This window comes from Sabethes cyaneus, chromosome 3, assembly GCF_943734655.1.
Source record: "Sabethes cyaneus chromosome 3, idSabCyanKW18_F2, whole genome shotgun sequence".
NCBI classification, from domain to species: Eukaryota; Metazoa; Arthropoda; class Insecta; order Diptera; family Culicidae; genus Sabethes; species Sabethes cyaneus.
In genome coordinates this window covers 234,954,379-234,974,914 of record NC_071355.1, presented here as the reverse complement: position 1 = coordinate 234,974,914, position 20,536 = coordinate 234,954,379, and the positions used below count along the sequence as shown (strand labels likewise).

Here is a 20,536-nt window from a genome sequence, read left to right as displayed (position 1 = left end):
TTTGAGACTTGTATACTTACCATAAGCACTATTCCTTCTTTTATCACCAATAATTTTACTCCTGTGACACAGGTGGAACTACAGAGTATTTTTAATCACAAGAGTGTCATATTAACATTCTGTTCCATTCTCAAAATAACAACATTTAGACGTGGCTGGCATCGTTAATAAGCCTCAAAAACTTTTAAAAACAACGAAGATTACACAATAAATGCAACATTCCTTCTTAGTTGGTTCAAACGTACGATTTTCGAGTCTCTCTGGTCATTCAAGACAACGAAAAAAATAGACAGTCGTTATGTCGCATCATCGCTGCATCCCAAGCTTATGTCATAACAAGCTTGTCAGAATTTTCTCCACCATTCAGCTCATCTGGAACACAGCAGACATGAACATAGACATGAACGGCACACTTCAATATCTTACAATGCAGATTGCTCTATTTCAATGTCAGCCAATCTAAATGCAACCTTGCACTTCACACCTCGGCCCCTTTCCCGGGGCTTTCTCGTTTCCAACCAACCCAACTATCATACTGAACCACGGACTGTGAAATAAGTTTCCACCTCAAGGAAGCGATATATGTGGCTGCAAGGACTGGTTGTAAACGTGCCTACTCCGTGCCTGGGATGTGGCTTGTCTCATTCCATCGCTCCAAATATGCTTCAGCATCCAGCATCCATTCCATCCTGCATCCGTAAGGGGGTTTGTGTGCTACGGTTACAGCGTGTTCAGTTCCATTTTGCTGATGGCATAAATAATTTCCGAAACTGTTTGTATCCTCAATCAGCTTACACAGTGTGCATTTCGTGCTAGTGTAAGTTAATATTTGATACAGTGACAGTGGATGGATGAGCTTTGAGGTTGGAAAATAGTTTACACAGTTCACATCGTGAGCACAGGTGGTAATCATTTAAAAATATACATATTACTTATAGGTACAAATTATGAATGTTGAATTTACCAGGGGCGTTGGCCCTTGTAGTAGCAGCGACTCTTTGTAATAATAATTTGCTTATCTGCCGTCTATGCGACAGAATCAGGCAGTAATAATTATATTTTAATTTCTTCTCACGTGTTTCTTGCAGAAACCTCCTCGTTCGGTAGCAGAACCTACACCTACCAGCAGCAAAAGAAGCATCAACGAACGGGCTGGGAAGGTTCGAGGACTGACTTACGACGCACGACGATTCGGTCGGCATTCGGTGCACATTTCTCCAGACACTAGCTAGAACCTGCACTACAGGCGAACCAAGTGCAGCCAGGCAGACAGGCGTAGTTTAATCGTAAATTTAGAATAGTCAACAACAACACACATTATCACGACGACGCAATGTCACATCACAGCGACGATCATCTACTACAGGCGGGCAGCGATTCGTTCTGGGAACCGGGCAACTATAAACGAACCACCAAACGGATAGAGGATGGCTACAGGTGAGTGCGCTTTGGTTCTAGATCGTCAATCTCAGACAGACCGAATGATGCACCCGTGCCACAATCAATAGCAAACAACGTTGCATAACAAGCGATTCGAGCACGTGAATGATTGATTGGCTTGTTTTTTACCTTGTTATTATATCTATTCATAATTTGCTATTTTTCTGTTATTTCAGATTGTGCACAGAACTGCAAACGCTGATACAAGAGCGAGCGGAAATCGAGAAAGGATATGCCAAAAACTTGAAAGCTTGGTCGAAAAAATGGGGCGAACTGATTGAAAAGGGTGAGTGCATAGCATCATTGAAGTAAGAACTTGATCTAGATTTGGTTGCTGGTATCAATTCGGTAGGAAACTTTGTGGTTGTTTGTTAATCACACTTAATTTTCTTCATTTCTGATCGACCGCGCCGTTGCAACACTCGTGCAGCCGACTGTTTGTTTGCATTCTTCATTGGCACTGTGAAAAAATAGCGTGTTAGCTTTGCACAAAAACTTACTATTTCCTTGCTAAGTTTGCACCCGTGCAGGGTAGCGAATGCAGCAATCACTCGGAGCCGCAACGAATATGACCTAATCAATGTCACGGCCAATGCGGTTGATATGTGCGAAGGGAGCAACCGTCGACACCAGCGACATTCTACCCCCTATAATATTATTGTTTTTATCGTGTGTTTCCCCTGGATTTTATTACTGTCCGAGGGCACTCATTGGCCCGTGGTGTGGGGCTATCGCCAGTCTGTTTCACGAATGAATGAAAATTAACCATAAATTATCGCTGCATTCTTGCACTGGGCATCTTATGGACCAGTTTGTTACTCATTGAAGCTTTTGAGATGCATTTTTGGTTTATTCAGAATGATTTGAATTGTGGCCAGTGTGGCTTTGCAATGTTGAGAAAGTAAGCAGTGATTGAGAATGAATCACAAGTAATGTAGTTAGGTTCTACAACTTCATTCCACTGCATCTGACTTTTTTTTATCAGATAGTACACTCTTCACCATGATAACCAGACATCTGGATAATTTATAAACAGATCACAATTTATCAGCCGTTTTATTTATTTACCGGACTTCAGACAAGTACGCGTATCATGTAATACGATTCAAGAGTCTCGGCAAGTGGACGCAACTGGTTGAACATTGCGCATGCCTTGCGGGCCTGCTGGGACGATTGTAATTCATCATTTCCACTTCATGTGCCGTTGTGTTCATTCAGACACTCGATATGGCCTGGCAGTTCGCAAGTGAGGGCGCATATCGAATCGATGGCGCATAGCTTCAACGAGCTTCTGCGATAATAAATTAAATTTTCTAAACGACGCCAATCGGGCTATTACATGGGTCATTTACGAACGAATCAATCAACGGCCCCTGTTCTGCAAACTAGCCAGCTCCAATCTCCATCATTAGTAAAGTTTTGTAAAAGAAAAAATGCTGGTTTTATCTCCCTTCTGGCTTTATCCAAAGGTCATCTTCACTGACATTTTCAGTCTGTTTGTATCCAGGATCCTAGGCGTCTTATCACTCACAAGTCAGCTTGGATCTGAGCAAGCTATCATGCACACTATGGTCGTCTCTCTTCTGTTTCTGGTGCCGGATTGTAGTAGAAGGACGTCTCTGGCCCATAGAGGTTGACCGTGCCAATGATGCTGTTAACTTTACTAACATATCAGACAGTATACTATTTTCTTACCGCAATCGTCTGCGCGGTTCAAAGGGACTCAAGAGTGCAACAAAACACGCTTACATATTGCTCGCTCCAGTACAGCTTTGACTAGTCGCGTAGTTTTATCCGGAAAACCGTTCTCTAATAAAATCTACCATAGCTCTTGGCACTCGACTGTATCGTGCGCTGCCCTGAAATACTCCCAAATATGATGTGCACGTACGTTGTACACCGGATATTTCTGGAGAATTTTTCGGAGTGTAAAAATTACATCCGTGGTATCACATACACCTATAAAGTCCCCTTGGTATTGTTTTACCTCTTACGAAATCTCTTGCTACTGGGGATTGACGATCTAACAAGAGTAGAGTTTCCTGGTAGGCGCCGTTGATCAACGTAACGCCGCGATAATTACAGCTATCCAGCCGACCGCCCTTTTTGTAGATCCATAGATTTATCCGGCTGTTTTTACTTCTAAATACTCGAAATTATCAAATGAAGTGCCGTTGCTAGTGGTTTCTTACTATTTTTGTTAAGTTCTGGCCGGAGATCGGCCTTTCCGGCGACTCTGTTAGTTTTCACTTGTTTGATCTCTTCGAGGTCGGAAGTCGTGACGCTACTATTGTTTCTGGGCACTTCATTTCTCGTTTCGAGATCAGGTTTCAAGTTTCCCTCCTCATCCCTACCCATATCAGGCTTCGATCAACACTCGCGAAAGCACAGCCTCGTAGCGTCTTTCTGCACAGCCCGCTCGCAAGGCAAACAACTCGTGAGCAACCAGCTGCCTGTGAGGGCTGGCGATCACTAGGGTACAGATTTTGCATTAATTTTTCTTTTCTTTTACATCTTACGTCCTCGATTTTCACATGGGCCCGAGTAAAAGTGTGTGCTCTCGCGAGTGATCGGAAAGAAAAGCAAGTAAAAACTCCATACTAACAAAATAAATAAAAGAGGGCCACGACGGAAGCCTTGTGGAACGGCTGAAGTAAATTTTGAAGCAGTAAGACGTGCTACTACGAATATAGTTTATTTTGAGAACACGTTTTACCTTTCACAACGCCGTTTTGCAAGGGCTAACGATGGTCTTGTGAGCTCTCATATCATGACGACGTTTGACACAACTCTATTATTTAATATTTTACTTACTCACTTTACTTTATTGGCGACGGTGCGTTGTCAATCCTGACAACCCGTCCGTCGATCAACATCCTTTAGCGTCCATGACTAATGACCGTACAAGTCCACCGGGAGGACTATGGTTCTGTAGGGCACCAGTTGTGTGCGAATTTGCAAACATCATTTAGATTCGTACGTTCTCTGCCAGTAATCATGTACATCCGTTTTGACAGTGTTAATGGTAGTGTCCGAAACTCGCTGTTTCTCGTTTAAAAGACCTAAAGGCGTCTTCCACTGCTCTACGGTTGATTCCGATAATATCTACGTCATACGGCAAAATAGCATGTGAGAGTTCGTGATGGTAGTCCCGTTTTTTCCACGATTACTCCTCGTATTTCTCCTTTCAAGGCAATACTGAATAGCAGGTTAGAGAGTGCATTCCCTAGCTTCAGTCCATCCAACGTCCATTCATCCATCCAATCAGCGTAATTGGTTTCGTCGGAAAACAATATGTTAGCACTACGTGCCATAGCTCATTTCATTTGACTGAATCGCATGCTGCCTTAAAGTCGACAAACAGATGATGAGCCTTGGCAAGTTGTACTTCCGGAACTTGTCTAGTAACTGACGTAGGGTAAACAGCTAATCGTGGAGCGACCCTCACAAAAACCAAGTTGGTATTCGCCGACGAAGGGCTCCGCTAACGGTCTCAATCTACAGAACAAGATACGGGAAAGCATCTTATAGGCAGAACTGAGCAATGTAATGCCTCGATGCAATGCAGTTAAAATACTGATATACAGCAACAAGGGGCAGTATAAAATGCCAGTATGCTAATAAGCGATTGATTTACTCCTTATATTAATGCTCATTAGTTACCTGAGTAGTAACATAAATGTAATTTATATGATACTTATATCTGTGCCTTCATAATTTTCTTCTACCATTCTCTTCATCTGCTGTGGATCATGGGCGTAGCCAGAAAAGTTCCTTGGGGGGGGGTTTTACCAAGACAAATCTGACATAGCCTAACTGTAAGCAGCTTATTCAGGAAATGGAGTATTATTTTCAGTTAAAAACTATTCTGGTTGAAATTGAGTGTTCTGCATCAGACAAATGCCGCCTAGTTGGTTTCGAGGTACGATGCTGGTCTAACAAACCAGTCGTCGCATGTTCGAATCTCGGCTAGGCGGTGCTGCTAGATAGAGTCAGTAGGATTTTTGTACTAGCCCGGTAACTGTCCTGTACTGTAGTAGCCGACTGCGAAGTCTGTCGATGAAGAGGGATCAAGTCTTAGAAAGGACGTTTAATCCCACGGCTTTGCTTTGCTCATCAGACAAAAAATCAAATTGAAATAACAGAGTTAAAGTTATGGCTTCCCAGCCGGCATTGAGGTACGTTGTATGTTCGAATCTCGGCTGTTAAAATCCATAGAACTGAGTCTCTTCAAGACGCAGCGAGTGTGCTGAAGAACAACTTATGCTGTATGATTCTCGACATCGCTCGTAAGGTGATCCGACGATCAGATTTCAAAAAGAGAGGTTTGATTCTCAGTAAATGTAGCAAACTTCTTGGCTAAGCAGATGACTTTGCCAGGTGGCAAAGCAGGTGACAGAAACTTTGCCACGACGAAGGCCATCTGGTCGGTGTTAAATCAGACCGGACCAAGGCGCAAAATTTAAAATAATAAGTTAATGACAGCAAACGATTAAGAATTTCGTAAGCTACATTTTACTCTAATAAGATCAATCAAATGTTGCAAACAGCCAGAGATATGAAATGGTTTCGAACGATCGATAGCTTTAAACTACACAGCAGCAGCAAACTTTGACTTCGTTTTTCACGAAATCAAATTTTTGTCACTTGGTTCGGTCTGACTTAACACCGACCATCTGTGCTAGACTGAAGGCGGAACCTAGCAGGATTGGGCTTTAAATCAACGCGTCGTAGACCAAATACATGAATGATAATAGCTCAAATGGTCGCTGTTAAGTCAGACCGAGCCAAGTGACAAAAATCTTATTTCGAGAAAAACGCGTTCAAAATTTGCTGTTCTGTATGGTTTGTAGCTATCAATTGTTCAAAATCATCTCATAACACTGACTGTTTGCAACATTTATGTAGTCTTATTAGAGTAAAATGTAGCTCAGAAAATTCTTTAATTCGTCATTAACTCATTCTTTTAAATTTTGCGATTTAGTCTGGTCTGATTTAATGCGGACCAAATGAGACGAACGTGCTTTTTTCGCGGACGGTAATTGTTGACGGTGACGAACCAGAAGTCGTAGTTGAGCTCATGTATGTGGGATCGCTGGTAGCCGCGGATAACAACACAAATAAGGAGATCCAGTGGCATATTCAAGCAGGACAACGGGCCTACTTTGAGCTTCGCCAAACGCTGCGATTAAGAGGCATAAGCCACCTTAGGAACCTGACAATGCACAAACCCCCTATTAGACCGACAGACCATGCTCACGGAAGACTTACGCGCCTTTGCGGACGACATTTGACGAAGTACAAGCTGAAAGCGAAGAGTAACGGAGGTGTATGAATCAAGGGTAACATACACTGCTCGGAAAGATTACCAACGTACATTTGGCGAAAGTCAGTAAAGTACAGTGAACCAGTCACGTCGTAAGGAAAAGGGTTCTATACAACAACCCCACCGACACCGGCACATAGCGACTCAACGTGCGAGATGGCTCGTCCAGTTCTAAAGCGACATTTTTTATTTTTTAAGTAAAAAACTGCGACTTCCGAGATACCTGGAAAATGGGCGACGAGTAACCCAAGGTCGCATTAAATGGGGCTTAAAACAGCACAAACCACCACGGCTCTAAGTTCACGACGCCGACGGAGATCGTACAATCAGCCCCGTACATTTTCCTGTACTTTAAACAACAGCTGGCTGTGAAATTTCAAGCTTGAAAGTGTATAACAAATTTTCTCCTGGGGGGGGTTTGAACCCCCAAAACCCCCCCCGTCGCTACGCCCATGCTGTGGATATATCGGGATTTTGCTTCGATATTAATGGTATTATTTGTACGGATCAGGTTTTAGATTCTTTTTGTATGCCTCATGGTCGAACCATGTATGTTGATGCCTTGGTTGCGGACAATCTGATTCCTCGAAGTAGTTTATATCGTCATATCCGTTTCGCTCGATTGACGTAGGACTACATTGAGTTGACATTATTACTTCAAAACCTAGAATAACAAAGAAAACTTCAATATTGATTCTTCTTGATTATATGGTTGCCCTGAAAAGCATCGTTTGGGTTGGGCATGGTAATTTGAAATTTGAAAGCTGTCGGTGAAAGCTGGTTGTTTAGGTGTTAGTCCTCCTGTTGCTGGTATTTGAAGAATTGCTGCTGCTGCTGCTGCTTTTACTATGATCGTTTGTCACAGCAATGGTCAGCTGAATGAAATGACTTGACTTCGACCAACCGTATTCTTTTATAATCTCTTCTGTCGCTATTCATAAGCCTTTGAATAAGAATTTGTAATTTGTTAGAATTTGGAATAAGATCAAAGGCACTCAATAACTCACACCATTAAATCAACGACACTCATTGATGATGGAAATTTCAGCCAAACTTTCATCGAAGAGTATCGCTGGTTTGATGATGACAGGTACTCACGATTTACTGAGTTTCTTTGGCCATATCATATTCTGATGATTCCTTCAGTAATTTCAGCAAATGATTTTGATCAGATCAGTCGCGTACAAAAGATAAGCGCTCAAACTATGCTATGCGTTAAACTATACTTATAAGTTACAATTTTATGTAATGCAGTAGAGGTGACTATTTTCAATCGATATATGTAGATATCTCAAAAATCTGCTGAAAGAAATGTCTAATGGACGGAGTATTAACAATAAGCGTGCAAAGCCTTATCATTTTTTGTTACAAGTGCGGTTTTTGCACTTTCACCCCAATTACTTACATTGCAAGCTAAGAGTTGAGAGTTATGTTCCAAATTTAAGACTAGATCACGCTGACAGTGACTCTTTCTTCAAGAGAAGACGTCGACAAAGCCCTGAATAACATGATTCGGTTCAACAAAGCTTCCTCCAATCTTCCTCTTCATTTCATTTGACTTTGATTGGGTCCACAGAAAACCAGAATGTCAGCATAAACACGCCTCTCTTGATGCAGCTGAAAACTGAACCCCGGAGTTATTATGGTTGGGGAGTGAGCAATAACAGAACGATACACTACATACCTGCATCACTCGCCAATGCTCGTTTTAGATTTAATGATAATAATCTATTTTATTGGTTTAAAGTTTCATGTCGTTGCACCATTTACCATTGGGTTACTAGAAAATGAAACATTAGCTACTAGCAACATAAACTATAATATTCATATTTATTTCATTTCCGCAATTATGAACTTATTAACTACTTCAACGGGCAGTTTATATGTCAACAGCCCAAATCGGTGCTGTTGACGGTCTGTAGTATTACTTTTCAGCTTTTACTTATTTCGTATTATTGAAATTGGGACCAAGTCTGTGCCATTTTATTGAAAACAATCTTCGTTTGATAGAGGAGAGAAAGTTTGAATGATCATAACAATAATTATGGGGAGCGATAATTACGATTGATATCGCTCTGGAAATTAGCAATTTGTACTATTTTTCCTAAGTTAAACTGTGCTCGCCAACTGACATTGCAAATCCACTCAAGCTCTGCATTCAGGATTAAAATTTAAAAATTTTGCAGCCCAAAGCATTACGAAAGCTGCGGTTGATAGCATGGGGCGTACGCTTTGTGTTGACTGTTTTCTTGCTGGAATCCTGAGCAGGGCAATTGCCCTGTTGCATGCAACAGCAGCACGTCCTTTAAATTTTATATGCTCATAAAATGATCCATTAATCCGTTTCAATTGCATGCATCGTTCCGATCATCACAGACATACACAGTCACTGTGTGCGAAGTTCTGTTTACAGCTGACTGTGGTGACTGAAGAGGTTCCGTTTAAAGTTGACGTGATGTTTAGCCGTCTGACATTTTAAATTTATATTGTCAATTGTTACGGTATTAAATATGAATTTATAGCGGAATATTACGATCTTCCCTTGTTCTATTCTCGATTGGTAGGTGATTGACATCTCTGGTAAGGTACTAGTCACTATATATCTCAATGAATATTGAAAGCTTTTTGATAATTCAAAAATTTTTAGGGGACTAACTCCGTCGAAATTAATAAATGAAAATGAATTTCTGTTGCGTTTGTACGATAAAAGTTGTTTGGTTTTCGGTTTGGTATGTCAGTGCCGATTTACCAGAATAAGAATTATATTTTAATTTTAATTCAATTTTACAGCTACGGTCATCGCTGTTTTCCTAGATTTTAAAAATGATATGCGCTCGTATTATTCAAATGACCGTAAATAAACGTTTTCTTTTGATTGCTATTTTGCATTTGCCAGGTCCTGAATACGGCACAACCGAAGCAGCATGGAAGGGCATCCTAACGGAAGCGGATCGGGTTTCCGATGTACACTTGAAAGTGAAGGAAAACCTCTGCACCGATGTGATGCATCAGATCAAAGCATGGCAGAAGGATAATTATCACAAGGTAGGGAGAAATTTTTTCATTCGTCAGAACGCAAATGCTAATTCGTTCACTATAACCAACAGACGATGATTCAAATCAAAGAACGAAAAGAAATGGAAGACCAATTCAAGAAGGCACAGAAACCCTGGGCAAAGCACCTGGCAAAGGTGGAAAAGTGTAAGGCCGACTATCATACCGCTTGCAAAACGGAACGATCGGCAGCAAACCAGGAACGCAATGCGTCCAACGATACATCGTTATCCAACGATCAGGTACCTAGCGAATGTTGTAATTTTTCGCTCAAGAAACCAGTAATTTACACACTATCAATTACAGATGAAAAAGATGCAGGACCGCACCTCGCGCACGAAGGAGGAAGTGAACAAATGTCGGGAACGGTACGAAGCGTCCCTGCAGGAGATCAATAAATACAATGCAATCTACATCGAGGACATGACCTCGGTGTTCGCTAAGTGCCAAGAAATGGAGGAAACCAGATTACGCTTCTTCAAGAACGTTCTGTTCTCGATACACAAGTGTTTGAATATTTCCGAAGACCCCAGCCTGCCGCAGATCTACAAGGAATTCCATCACACCATCAACAACGCCGACCACCAGAAGGACTTGAAGTGGTGGTCCAACAACCACGGCGTCAATATGGGTATGAGTTGGCCTACGTTTGTGGTAAGTTTCTCAAACATTAGAAAAATTGTTCGAACCCCCTTCTGTGCTTTCGCATGCTGAACTTAACATGTCAAGTGCCTTCTAACTATTTATCTATGCATCGTTTTTAATTTGCTCCGACTACCCTGATTCGTTGAACTGTCGTCAGTCGATCTTCTTGATTTCAGCATGGAATGTGGTGGAAATACGCAATCACACACATCATAGCCGATTTCAAACAATCTTTTTCTTTTTAATATTTGGTTTGGTTTTGATTGACATTTTGCAGTTTGAATGCGTTAGGCGTGTTTGCTTTGTACATTGTATGGCTAATTGACATTTCTGACTCGTCAAGATAAGTCACCTCAAAAGCTAACGCAACAGCTCATGATAAGAAAATCAGACCAATATGAGGCATGATGTTCTTGCCTAAATTTGTAGGGAAATATCACGAGTATCTTACAATTTTTTTATTTTCAATTAGAGATAACTATGCTAACGACGTCTCGATTGAGCAAATTGGATTTAATACAATACATTGGTATAGTTTCAAAAACCACTACAAAACTAACGAAAATATTTCACAAACAAACGATTCCTACGCACGCTTTTCTCTTATTCTTTAATCGAAAGTTAATCGAAAGACTGTCTGTGGCAAGTCTCCAAACAAAATCGTACGCATAGAGCTCAGTAGTAAACAAAAAATCGAAATCACCCAAACCACAGCCGCCTCAAAAGCAAGCAAAAGAGACTACGGCCAATTCGCATCTATTTTTGCAGGAGTACACCGAAGAATTCCGCGACATCGCGAAGGGCATCAAGTCGAAAGAAGCCTTACCCGCTGCGCCGATCACGCTCATACATCAGCGACCAGTTGCCGAAGATTTGCATGTAATTTATTTATTTTTCAATATTTTATTTCATTATATCATATGCGCACACACATGTACACGTAATGCGTCAGAAGTCACGTACCTACCGTATTTGTTTATTTTTTTTCATTTTCGATTAAGGAAAGTTAGATTGTTCAGTAGAAGATGTAGCTCTTCGATCCTTTGCTGGTAGCGTATTTATATAGATGTTGTAATTCGTTGCTTTCTATTGTTACTATTTTCCTCTTTTTTACATAATACAAAATTTGGCCTATTGCATGTTTTTAATTTTGTTTTGCCTCGTTAGAGTGTAGTAACACATAATAAACTTTATTATGAGAAAGGTGAATAGGAAAAGGTATTCTCGCCGTCCTGCCAGTGTAGTGTAGATTTTGTTACGCTGATAGTTGTCCGATATAGAGACCATAGTCAGACTTCTAACATGCACGAAAACCGTGTATGACGTTTGTAGCGTTCTTCTAATCTTTCTTGCTTGTCATGCCAGGAATACCCGCCCTCAAGCAACAACAAGAACAGCATAAACCGAAACTCCGCATCGCTCAGTATTAACAACTCCAATGCAAACAACAGCAGCTCGCAGCGAGCCACGACACCGAGTCAGGAATCGCCAAAGTCGGAAAATGCTTCACTTAAGAACAGCGACGCCGTGACAACACCGACCCGGAACTCGCCCGGTCGTGTAGCAGTGGTTGTGACGTAAGGATTTATTTATTTTTGTACCATATTCCAGCAACCATCAATCACCATTTAACATGCAATTTTTCAGCAGCAATGGAACGAATGGCAACGGAAAGGCAGCTGACGCACACAATCCTTTTGACGAAGAAGAAGAATGGGACGAGGGCGATGGAAACGATAACATTCTGGTTGATAACGGCGAACCAGGTGTACCGGTGAAAGCTTTGTACGATTACGAGGGTGCGGAGAGCGATGAACTAACGTTTAAAATGGGTAAGTTTCGCATGTGTTCTAGGTGTGAAAATACAAATACGTTATGCCACTGGATTTATTCTAATTCGGAACACTGCATCGTTAATAAACGAACTGATTTCTTTATTCGCTTGATATACAAATCGAGCTGCTTTTTGCTGGTGGAAGGCGTTCAAATTTGCACAGTGTATCACATCAAAGCTTATTTCGATCGCGTTGATCATTCTACTTTTCTTGATAGAGGTACAACACTTGGATGCATCAGAGTTGTTTTTTTTTCATTAGCTGGAGTTGTTTCTGTGCAGCTGGGCAACTCTTTATCAAAGTTGTTAAAACATATCTGGTGTCCCACAAGGAAGCAATTTTGGATTGCGCACTAACTCATTGTACTTTAACACCGTGTGGTCAGCATTTTCTATTGGATGTAAAATTGTATATGCAGATGACCTTAAATTATTCATGGTTGTCCCGTTCAGCTGCTGATTATTACATTTTGCAAAAGTTTAGATATTTTTTAGAGTTGGTGTGATAGCAAAAGACTAAATATAGTATTAGTGCCGTAGAGTGTGTCAAAATCTTGGCATCGTTATGCGGGTTTGCAAAGAGATTGGTTTTGCTTACTGCCTGTAGGCGCTATGCTGTACACTGGTGTGCCCGATTCTTGATATAATGGCAGCAGTTTGGATCGCTTACACTGAAATCTGATCTACTAGAATTGATGTTCTAACGCGTTTGTGCTGGACCAATCCACTCGAACTTCAGGGATACAAAGGCCGTTGTAAGCCGGCAGATTTCTACAAACACGGTGGAAAAACTAGCCACTGCATTTCCCTGAGAAATATCAAGGTTTTGGGAAGAGGAAAAATCTGTGCTGGTCTTTTGAGATTTGACGTATAAATCTCGTATACAATTTTCAGATAAAGTGACGTGGTTGATTATGGGGACATGGAAGACTAAAATCACTTTTTATTTCAGATTTTGATTCTATAGAATTTTTCGTTTATTTCAAATTGATTCTAATTTCGTAATGTTCCGGCCACGGGAAGTAGATGAAAAATGATCATATGCATAAAGGCCCAAACAACGTCAACGCGTCCGTCAGCGTCAATTTGACAGTAAACACATGGGAAAACTGTCAAAATAACGCTGACGGACGCGTTGACCCAGCATTCTGTTGGGTCTGTTTGGTGCGGTGTGAACAATCTCGACCTAATAAAACGCGCTCGTGTAAAACACGCTTTTCAAACGTTATGTCTTCCCCTCTTTTTCCTTCACGCCTGGTCCCATTCCGTTGGATCTTAGATCCTATCAACAACCTTGACCCCTATGTAAATTGTAAAAAATATTACCGTTATAAAAAAATTAACTTTATAGTAATAGTAGGGGAAAGCCACCATCACTTCAAGGACTTGCCAGTGTATGTAGGTAGAATTACAGTAGATCCAAATTTGATTATCAAATGAATTTCACACTAATGCTGTTACAGAAGGGCCAAAAGGGATTGGGCGGACCCACAAGAAGAGGCACTTGTGCGCATTCCGGGGTTATAAGAGTCGCCTTCCAGCATTAGGATTCTTCCATGCAATAATCAATTTCGCTGTATGTACCAACTTTAACCCACGTGATGATTTGTTTGTGAGAATTGAGAACTGCCATATTGGCTGTAGACCTTAAGGATTCAGGTTGGCAATCCACTTCATCATCCAGCCTTCCACATACATGATATCAATAATAATAATATGATATTAAGATGAAATGTTGTATATATGAATATATGAATATATGGTACATATATGAATATATGGTACCACCTGCCGTTCATAGCAATGAGCCGTCATGTCAAAAAGAGTTGTACTTATTCAACGATCGGTCACGCTTCCCAACTCTTGTATGAAGGGTCAAAAAGGAGTTGGTCGATAAGCAACATCACTTACACGTACCAGGGATTTAGAGAATCTCCTTCCAAGGTTTAAGTCGCCTGAGTCAATCGTTGAATAAACCGTCTTAATGCAGAATGACTCCAGTAGGTGGGGAGAAGAGCCCACTCATTATCCACAATGTGTTGTTAATCGGACCAAGCTTAACCCTAGAAAGTTGACTGTTTCACTCTCCCTAGGCAAGCCGCTTCAAACAAGTGCTCTGATGGTCCCTCCCGCTTCCCGATTCTGGGTATATGGGCAAAAATAGAACAATCTCACCAGGAGTCCTTCGAATGGAACAGTGTTGCGTCGTTTGAGTTTTCATAAGTGCTTCCAATAATTAATTTGGTTTTTTCTTCTGGTGTCCATGTGCAGTATTAAAACTCGTTTTGGCCAAAGTTTTCACTATATAGCAGGAGGTGCTTCATAAGCTAAAACGAAAAAAATAATTAAAATAAGTTATATTAGACTTACCTATTAGCAAGGCCGTGTGGCTCCGCCGTCTGCCCAAAACCGCGGTTTTGAGATCAGACAGCCGGGAACCACCCGGCATCGCACCTCCTAGCTCGGCTACTCAATAGAGCTGAACTGGAAAGTTTAAAGCTTTGATTCTCGAATCTACACTTTTATTTTAACAGGATTGAGAGTTTTAGTTAAATAGTCAATGAAACAGCTGGGACATAATGGTTGCGTTAGTGGGAACCAACTCAGTTTTCCGGGATAAGAAGCGCCGTTTGGAAGAAATGAAGTGTGGAGACATGGAACAGCTATATCGTTCTTAGGAAACATGTAAAATCTACAAGAAACTTAACGTATCTCGCAAAGGTCTGGCCCAGATAGGTTGGCTACCTGTCTGCACCGGGCGATAGCAAGAATCCGGGAAACAGAACAACTACCGGAGGAGTGCAAGGAAGGAGTGATATGCCCAATATACAAGAAATATCGACAAGTTGGAATGTGAAAATTGTCGACCGATCACAATTCTCAACGCCGTCTATAAGTTGCTTTTTCAGATCATCTTTCGCCGTCTATTGCCGTTAGCAAGTAGATTCGTGGGAAGTTATCAAGCTGGTTTTATGGACCCCACGAAACTATCAACCGTGAAGAGCTAAGGAAAATTATGGGCGAAAACGGCTTTTCCGGAAAGCTTGCAAGACTGATTAAGGCCACGATAGATGGTGTACTATCTAGTGGATGGTGGACTATGTAGTAGGATATTGGGCGCGTTATCAAGCCCTATTGAAACACGCAGGGGACTTCGACAGGGCGACGGTATTTCCTGTCCTCTGGTCAACATTGCGCAAGAAGGTGTTATGAAACGTGCGGGGTTTAACATACGGGGCATGATGACGTGGACATTGTCGGAATGACGTTCTAGGTGGTTGTTGAGCAGTATACCAAATTGAAACGTGAAGCGGTGACGGTTGGATTAGTGGTGAATACGTCTAAAACGAAGTACCTGTTAGCAAGAGGACCCGAGCGCGATGGAACTCGAAAAAGCATTAGTGTGGTGGTCGACGGGGACGAGATCGAGGTGGTGGACGAATTTGTATACCTCGTCGTTGATCACGTCGGATAACAACTGCAGCAGAGAAATACACAGACATGTTCTTGCCGGAAGTCGGGTTTACTACTGAATCCACAAGACCCTAAGGTCTGGTAAGCTTCACCCCCGCACCAAATGTACCATATGCAAAACCTTAATAAGACTTGTAGTCCTCTACGGGCACGCAAAATGGGCAATGTTTTTTGACGACTTGAAAGGACGGGCCGTTGAATGTTATGTACTTAGGACTATCTTTGGCAGTATATGTCAGAATACAAAAAATTGCTAAATCTGGAAGGGTACAACGGACGGGACATGTTGTGAGAATGCCGGACAACAACCCCGCTAAAATTATATTCACCTCGAGAAAAGATATATAAAAAGGCCTTGTTTCTCTCCGGTACAGGGATTTTCAGAGAGCAAACAGATGCATAATTGGCTATGTAACAGAAGGGTGAACTGGCTGCCCAAGCAGCATACTTGCATGGCTTTCAGTTAATGCAACCTGTTAATATCCAAAAATAGTAATAAATAAGTTCCTACAACTATATTCGGGGGAAGTGGTGCTGCTAGGCTGGGAGGGAGTCAACAGGGAGGGCGAGGAACATGTGTATGAATGTATGTTCCAAAGGGAGAAATAGGATGGCCATTGCCAAGAAAGAGGTTTAAAAAGGTACAAAGGGCTTTGTCTCGCGGTATAGGGATTAGTGAAAAAGACACATTTGCATGTGGCTGGTGGACAACAAGGGGGAGGACAGCTGACAAAGGAAATAGACACATTCAAATGAAGAAAAAGAGTTTTGTTTCTTGCATTCTGAGAATTTTCGTTACAATAATCGATAAACAAGTGGTTGAGAGACAGTAAGATCGGGCAATCAGCTAGTATATAAATATTCATAGAATTTACTATTGAGTGAGCGATATGCTTATTGAATTTTATGCGTGCTTGTTTGAATTAGGTACCCTTTCTTCAATGCTTTTCTCTACTTTACCTTCATCATTCCACATGACAGCGCGCTGTCCCCAATTATAGCCATCCCTGCGCAGATAACCAGTGCATTTTACTACACGGATCATTTTTGCATTGTCAATAGGCTATATCGGAATAATATAGAATTCAACATGAAGCAAGGGTGATGAGGGGTCTGGGAATAAACCCATGCTAAAGTCACTTTGACATCGAATGGCCTGATTAATGGATTTATCCGTAGACACCTCATTACGCTTTTTCAAGACCCTGACCGGCCCCTGGAATAGAGGGACCCAACGTGCTAGATGGCTCGATCAGGTTGAAGCCGACTTGCGCTTGTTGCTAGAGGAGAATGAAGAGGAGTGCACACTCAATTTAGTTTGCTGGCTCGAAGAGTGTAATAAGGACTTGCCAGGATTAAAAGTAATTTGGCATAGTACTGTCTTAAGACGCTTATTAGACCGGTTGTTCTCTACGGGCATGAAACATGGACAATGCTCGAGGAGGACCTGCGAGTGCTCGGAGTTTTCGAACGACGAGTGCTAAGAACGATCTTCGGCGGCGTACAGGAGAACGGAGTATGGAGGCGGAGGATGAACCATGAACTCGCATAGCTCTATGGCGAACCCAGTATCCAGAAGGTAACTAAAGCTGGACGGATACGATGGGCAGGGCATGTTGCAAGAATGTCGGACAACTACCCTGCACAGATGGTGTTCGCCTCAAATCCGGTAGGAACAAGACGACCAGGAGCGCAGCGAGCAAGATGGTTAGACCAGGTGGAGTGAGATCTGGCGGAGAGTACTCGGTGTCCGAGGAATTGGAGAGCGGTAGCCCTCAACCGAGTTACATGGAGAAACTTTGTTCAACAGGCTTTGTCTTAGGACGGCAAGCCACCTAAATAAAATAATAAATAACTGTCTTGAGAAAGGATTTTGATAACAGAAGAGCAAGTAGACATTGAAATCAAAGCAATATTATGCGACCTATTTCACATTTAAGGAGAGTCCAAAACTTTCTTCTTTAGAGTTATGAATAATGAGATTGGCCGCGTAAATTCAGACTTGAAAATCAGTTTCGTGACATATGTTAATATTTTTTCAACTTTTTAGGCGACGTCTTCGAGAAGCTGGAAGACGAAGACGAGCAAGGCTGGTGTAAGGGACGAAAGGACGGACGCGTTGGGCTGTATCCGGCGAATTACGTCGAAGTGGTAGCAACGTAAGTGGAAGCAACTGTATACAACCACCCAACGTCAGTGCAGCAGTGGGGTAATGATGAGACATCGCGTCGTTCAAGAGCGGGTTTGTAAGATACATAGATGGCGACCAGTCGGTGCCAACACGGCAGCGATTAAAGCACCAGCAAACAGGACTCGGTAGTCGTTGTTCACAGCTTCTTTTACACACTTACAACAACACACCCACACACCCTTTACCATACTTTGTATTAAACTAAACTAAACGAAACCAGTCCTAGCGGGTCGTTGAGTCATTTCTTTTCGAGAGAGAAATAAATTTAGCAGTTTTATCTTTTCAGTAAGCGTACATAGTTTTTAAATTTTGCCTTTCGAGCATACCGGCGGTGAATTTCGGGTTGAAAAAACCTTTGTTGATGGTAGTACATACAGAAAAAGGGAAGAACATCTTCGGTTAAGTTTCTTCAGGAGTCTAGCTCTGAATGATTGGTGGTTGCCCTTATATGGGCGGCAATGTATGATAATTGTTTAGGTTTTTACCAAATCAGTTTTAAAGTTGATTCGTGTGTTTTGAACTGTCGGATTACGATCGAGTTGGTCACCAACCGATTTCAAATAGCCATCGTGCTCAACGATACACATACACACACATAAACATACCTTGAGATAAACTAGATAAATATTGACTGAACAATATTTGTGCGAATACGGGACAGCATGGTCTCAGGTGAAATGCGAGGGATGAACATAGTCACGTTTGTTAAAAAAAGTAGATTTAAATGAAATTAATGATAAACAAAATGATAGAATCAAAAACAAAATGTTTGAGCTAAGCTGCATTTACTCATATGGAACAGTTTCCGAAATTGAAACTCTGTTTATGCTCTGAGGTCTAAAATCTGGTTTCTCTTGGGGAAGCGTGAGTCTTTTCGGAAGAGCTTCCAGATTTTTCTGTTCCTCAGTAGGGTTTCTAGTGAAACATTTTCGCAGAAAAATGGTTCTGCTTTGCTGTTTTGTTAAACATTACAAAGTTTATGCACTACAAGCTGGAAAAAATACACAATGATAAATGTAATCAATGAATTTGCGACGAACGACAGCCAAGAATCGATTTCTGAAAAACTTTTGAATCGAAGCCACACAATGAATATTTGCCAAAAAAAAGTGGGACTAAGCCATTGTTATGAAGAAAAACTATACTATCTTTACAAAACCAACCGCAACCGAGACCACCATCGAAACGATGTTGTTTACTAGAACCACAGTGGTAGTGTGTAGACGTACTGTAGACTTTAGCACCAACTTTTCTCTCCAGTCAATAGGATACTGCTGTTTGTTATTTTGTCCATGGTTCGAAAGAATGACCAGACATTCTGCTAGAGCATCATTCGTTTTGTTCGGATGAAAGTGGATTCATCAAAATAATTCAACATCTGCATCTTAATATTGTTAGTTCCATTTGTTTTGGTTACACAATGGGTGAAGCCTTGGGCTTATTTTACTATCAAACGTACTATTTGAAAAAAGTCGCTCTGTCTTCTTTATTTAATGTTTTGGATTTCAAGCAGACGGTTTACTTTTCGTTTTTGTTCTCGATGAACGATGAGCAGGACTTTGACCATTTTATGGATTTTATACAAGAACAAGTTACGTGTGATGAACGCGGTTGTTATTCAGAAGGAAATGTTACTAATTTTCAAGCTCAACTTGTGAAAGAAATGCAAGTAATGGAATTTTGTTATGTGAATTAGAGAAAGAAGGTAAAATTGGTCGGTCATCCTCGAAAAAGAGTTGTGTATTATAATACGTTTGAATATATATTATATAAGAAGAAAATGCAAACATAATACGTTTAGGTAGCAGCCAGCAGAATAAGTTATTTATATATAATTAGTAAAGTTAAAACAAGTAGTTGTCATCTGAAAGAACTTTCCTAAGTCATTGGTTTTATTCAGTGCATTTAATACCCTTCTCATGTATTATTTTACGAAAACTCTCAACCGAAACTTTGTTCATTTCGCAGGTTTCTAGCTTTCTGGCTTGCAGCCAGATGTCCTCAAAATCTGCTTCCGGTAAATCAAAACTTCGAAAGATCGTCCGAATATCATCCTTTCGCCTGGGTAAAAAATAGTCAACATGTCCTAACCCAAATGCCGTTCTAGGCTTGGGCGAGATCAGATCTGCAGCCGTGTCAAAGTTTCTAAATTTTGTGGCGTTCGATATGTCGTCCGATCGATTATTGCATTTGGTTTCGTCTGTTTTTATTGCTTCAAAACTAGTTTCTGTTGATACATCTACCACGAACGGTTGTACAAATTGACCGAATTTAAAACTTGATAACGGTACATTATGATCGAATAAATCCCAGAGACGTTGCATGCACTGTTGGTCTTGAACATCGATTTTGAGTTTCTCTAGTATAGGCTTCAATTTAGTGAATTCAATTAAACCCTGAGAGCATCTGCTAAGAAGAGCGATAGCGTTTTCTACTGACTCATGCTTTATGTGTTTTTTTCGGATTAGGTCTACCACAGATTTATCGAATTTAAAAAGATTTTTTCTTACAAGTTCCAGATATTTAATTGCCTTTTCCAGTAGCACGTACTCTTCATTTAGATCTCTGTCTA

The 20,536-nt window shown here is 41.1% G+C and overlaps 2 protein-coding genes across 3 annotated transcripts in view; one reads left to right on the top strand and one right to left on the bottom strand.

The window, feature by feature from the left end:
* LOC128743537 (protein kinase C and casein kinase substrate in neurons protein 1) overlaps positions 1-19,802 on the top strand; it is a 74,665-nt gene extending 54,863 nt beyond the window's left edge. Inside the window, exons 3-11 of one of the 2 annotated variants that reach the window (XM_053840133.1) lie at positions 1,089-1,437; positions 1,617-1,726; positions 9,663-9,811; positions 9,874-10,062; positions 10,127-10,474; positions 11,234-11,344; positions 11,831-12,042; positions 12,113-12,297; positions 17,824-19,802. In XM_053840133.1, coding sequence (XP_053696108.1) covers positions 1,334-1,437; positions 1,617-1,726; positions 9,663-9,811; positions 9,874-10,062; positions 10,127-10,474; positions 11,234-11,344; positions 11,831-12,042; positions 12,113-12,297; positions 17,824-17,936 — 1,521 coding nt within the window. In that variant the 5' untranslated portion in view covers positions 1,089-1,333 and the 3' untranslated portion in view covers positions 17,937-19,802. The remainder of the gene's footprint in view (positions 1-1,088; positions 1,438-1,616; positions 1,727-9,662; positions 9,812-9,873; positions 10,063-10,126; positions 10,475-11,233; positions 11,345-11,830; positions 12,043-12,112; positions 12,298-17,823) is intronic. The other variant, XM_053840134.1, reaches the window with a different exon arrangement.
* LOC128743547 (RING finger protein 121) overlaps positions 1-20,536 on the bottom strand; it is a 396,237-nt gene that overhangs the window by 144,350 nt on the left and 231,351 nt on the right. The gene's annotated exons all lie outside the window — the stretch shown is intronic.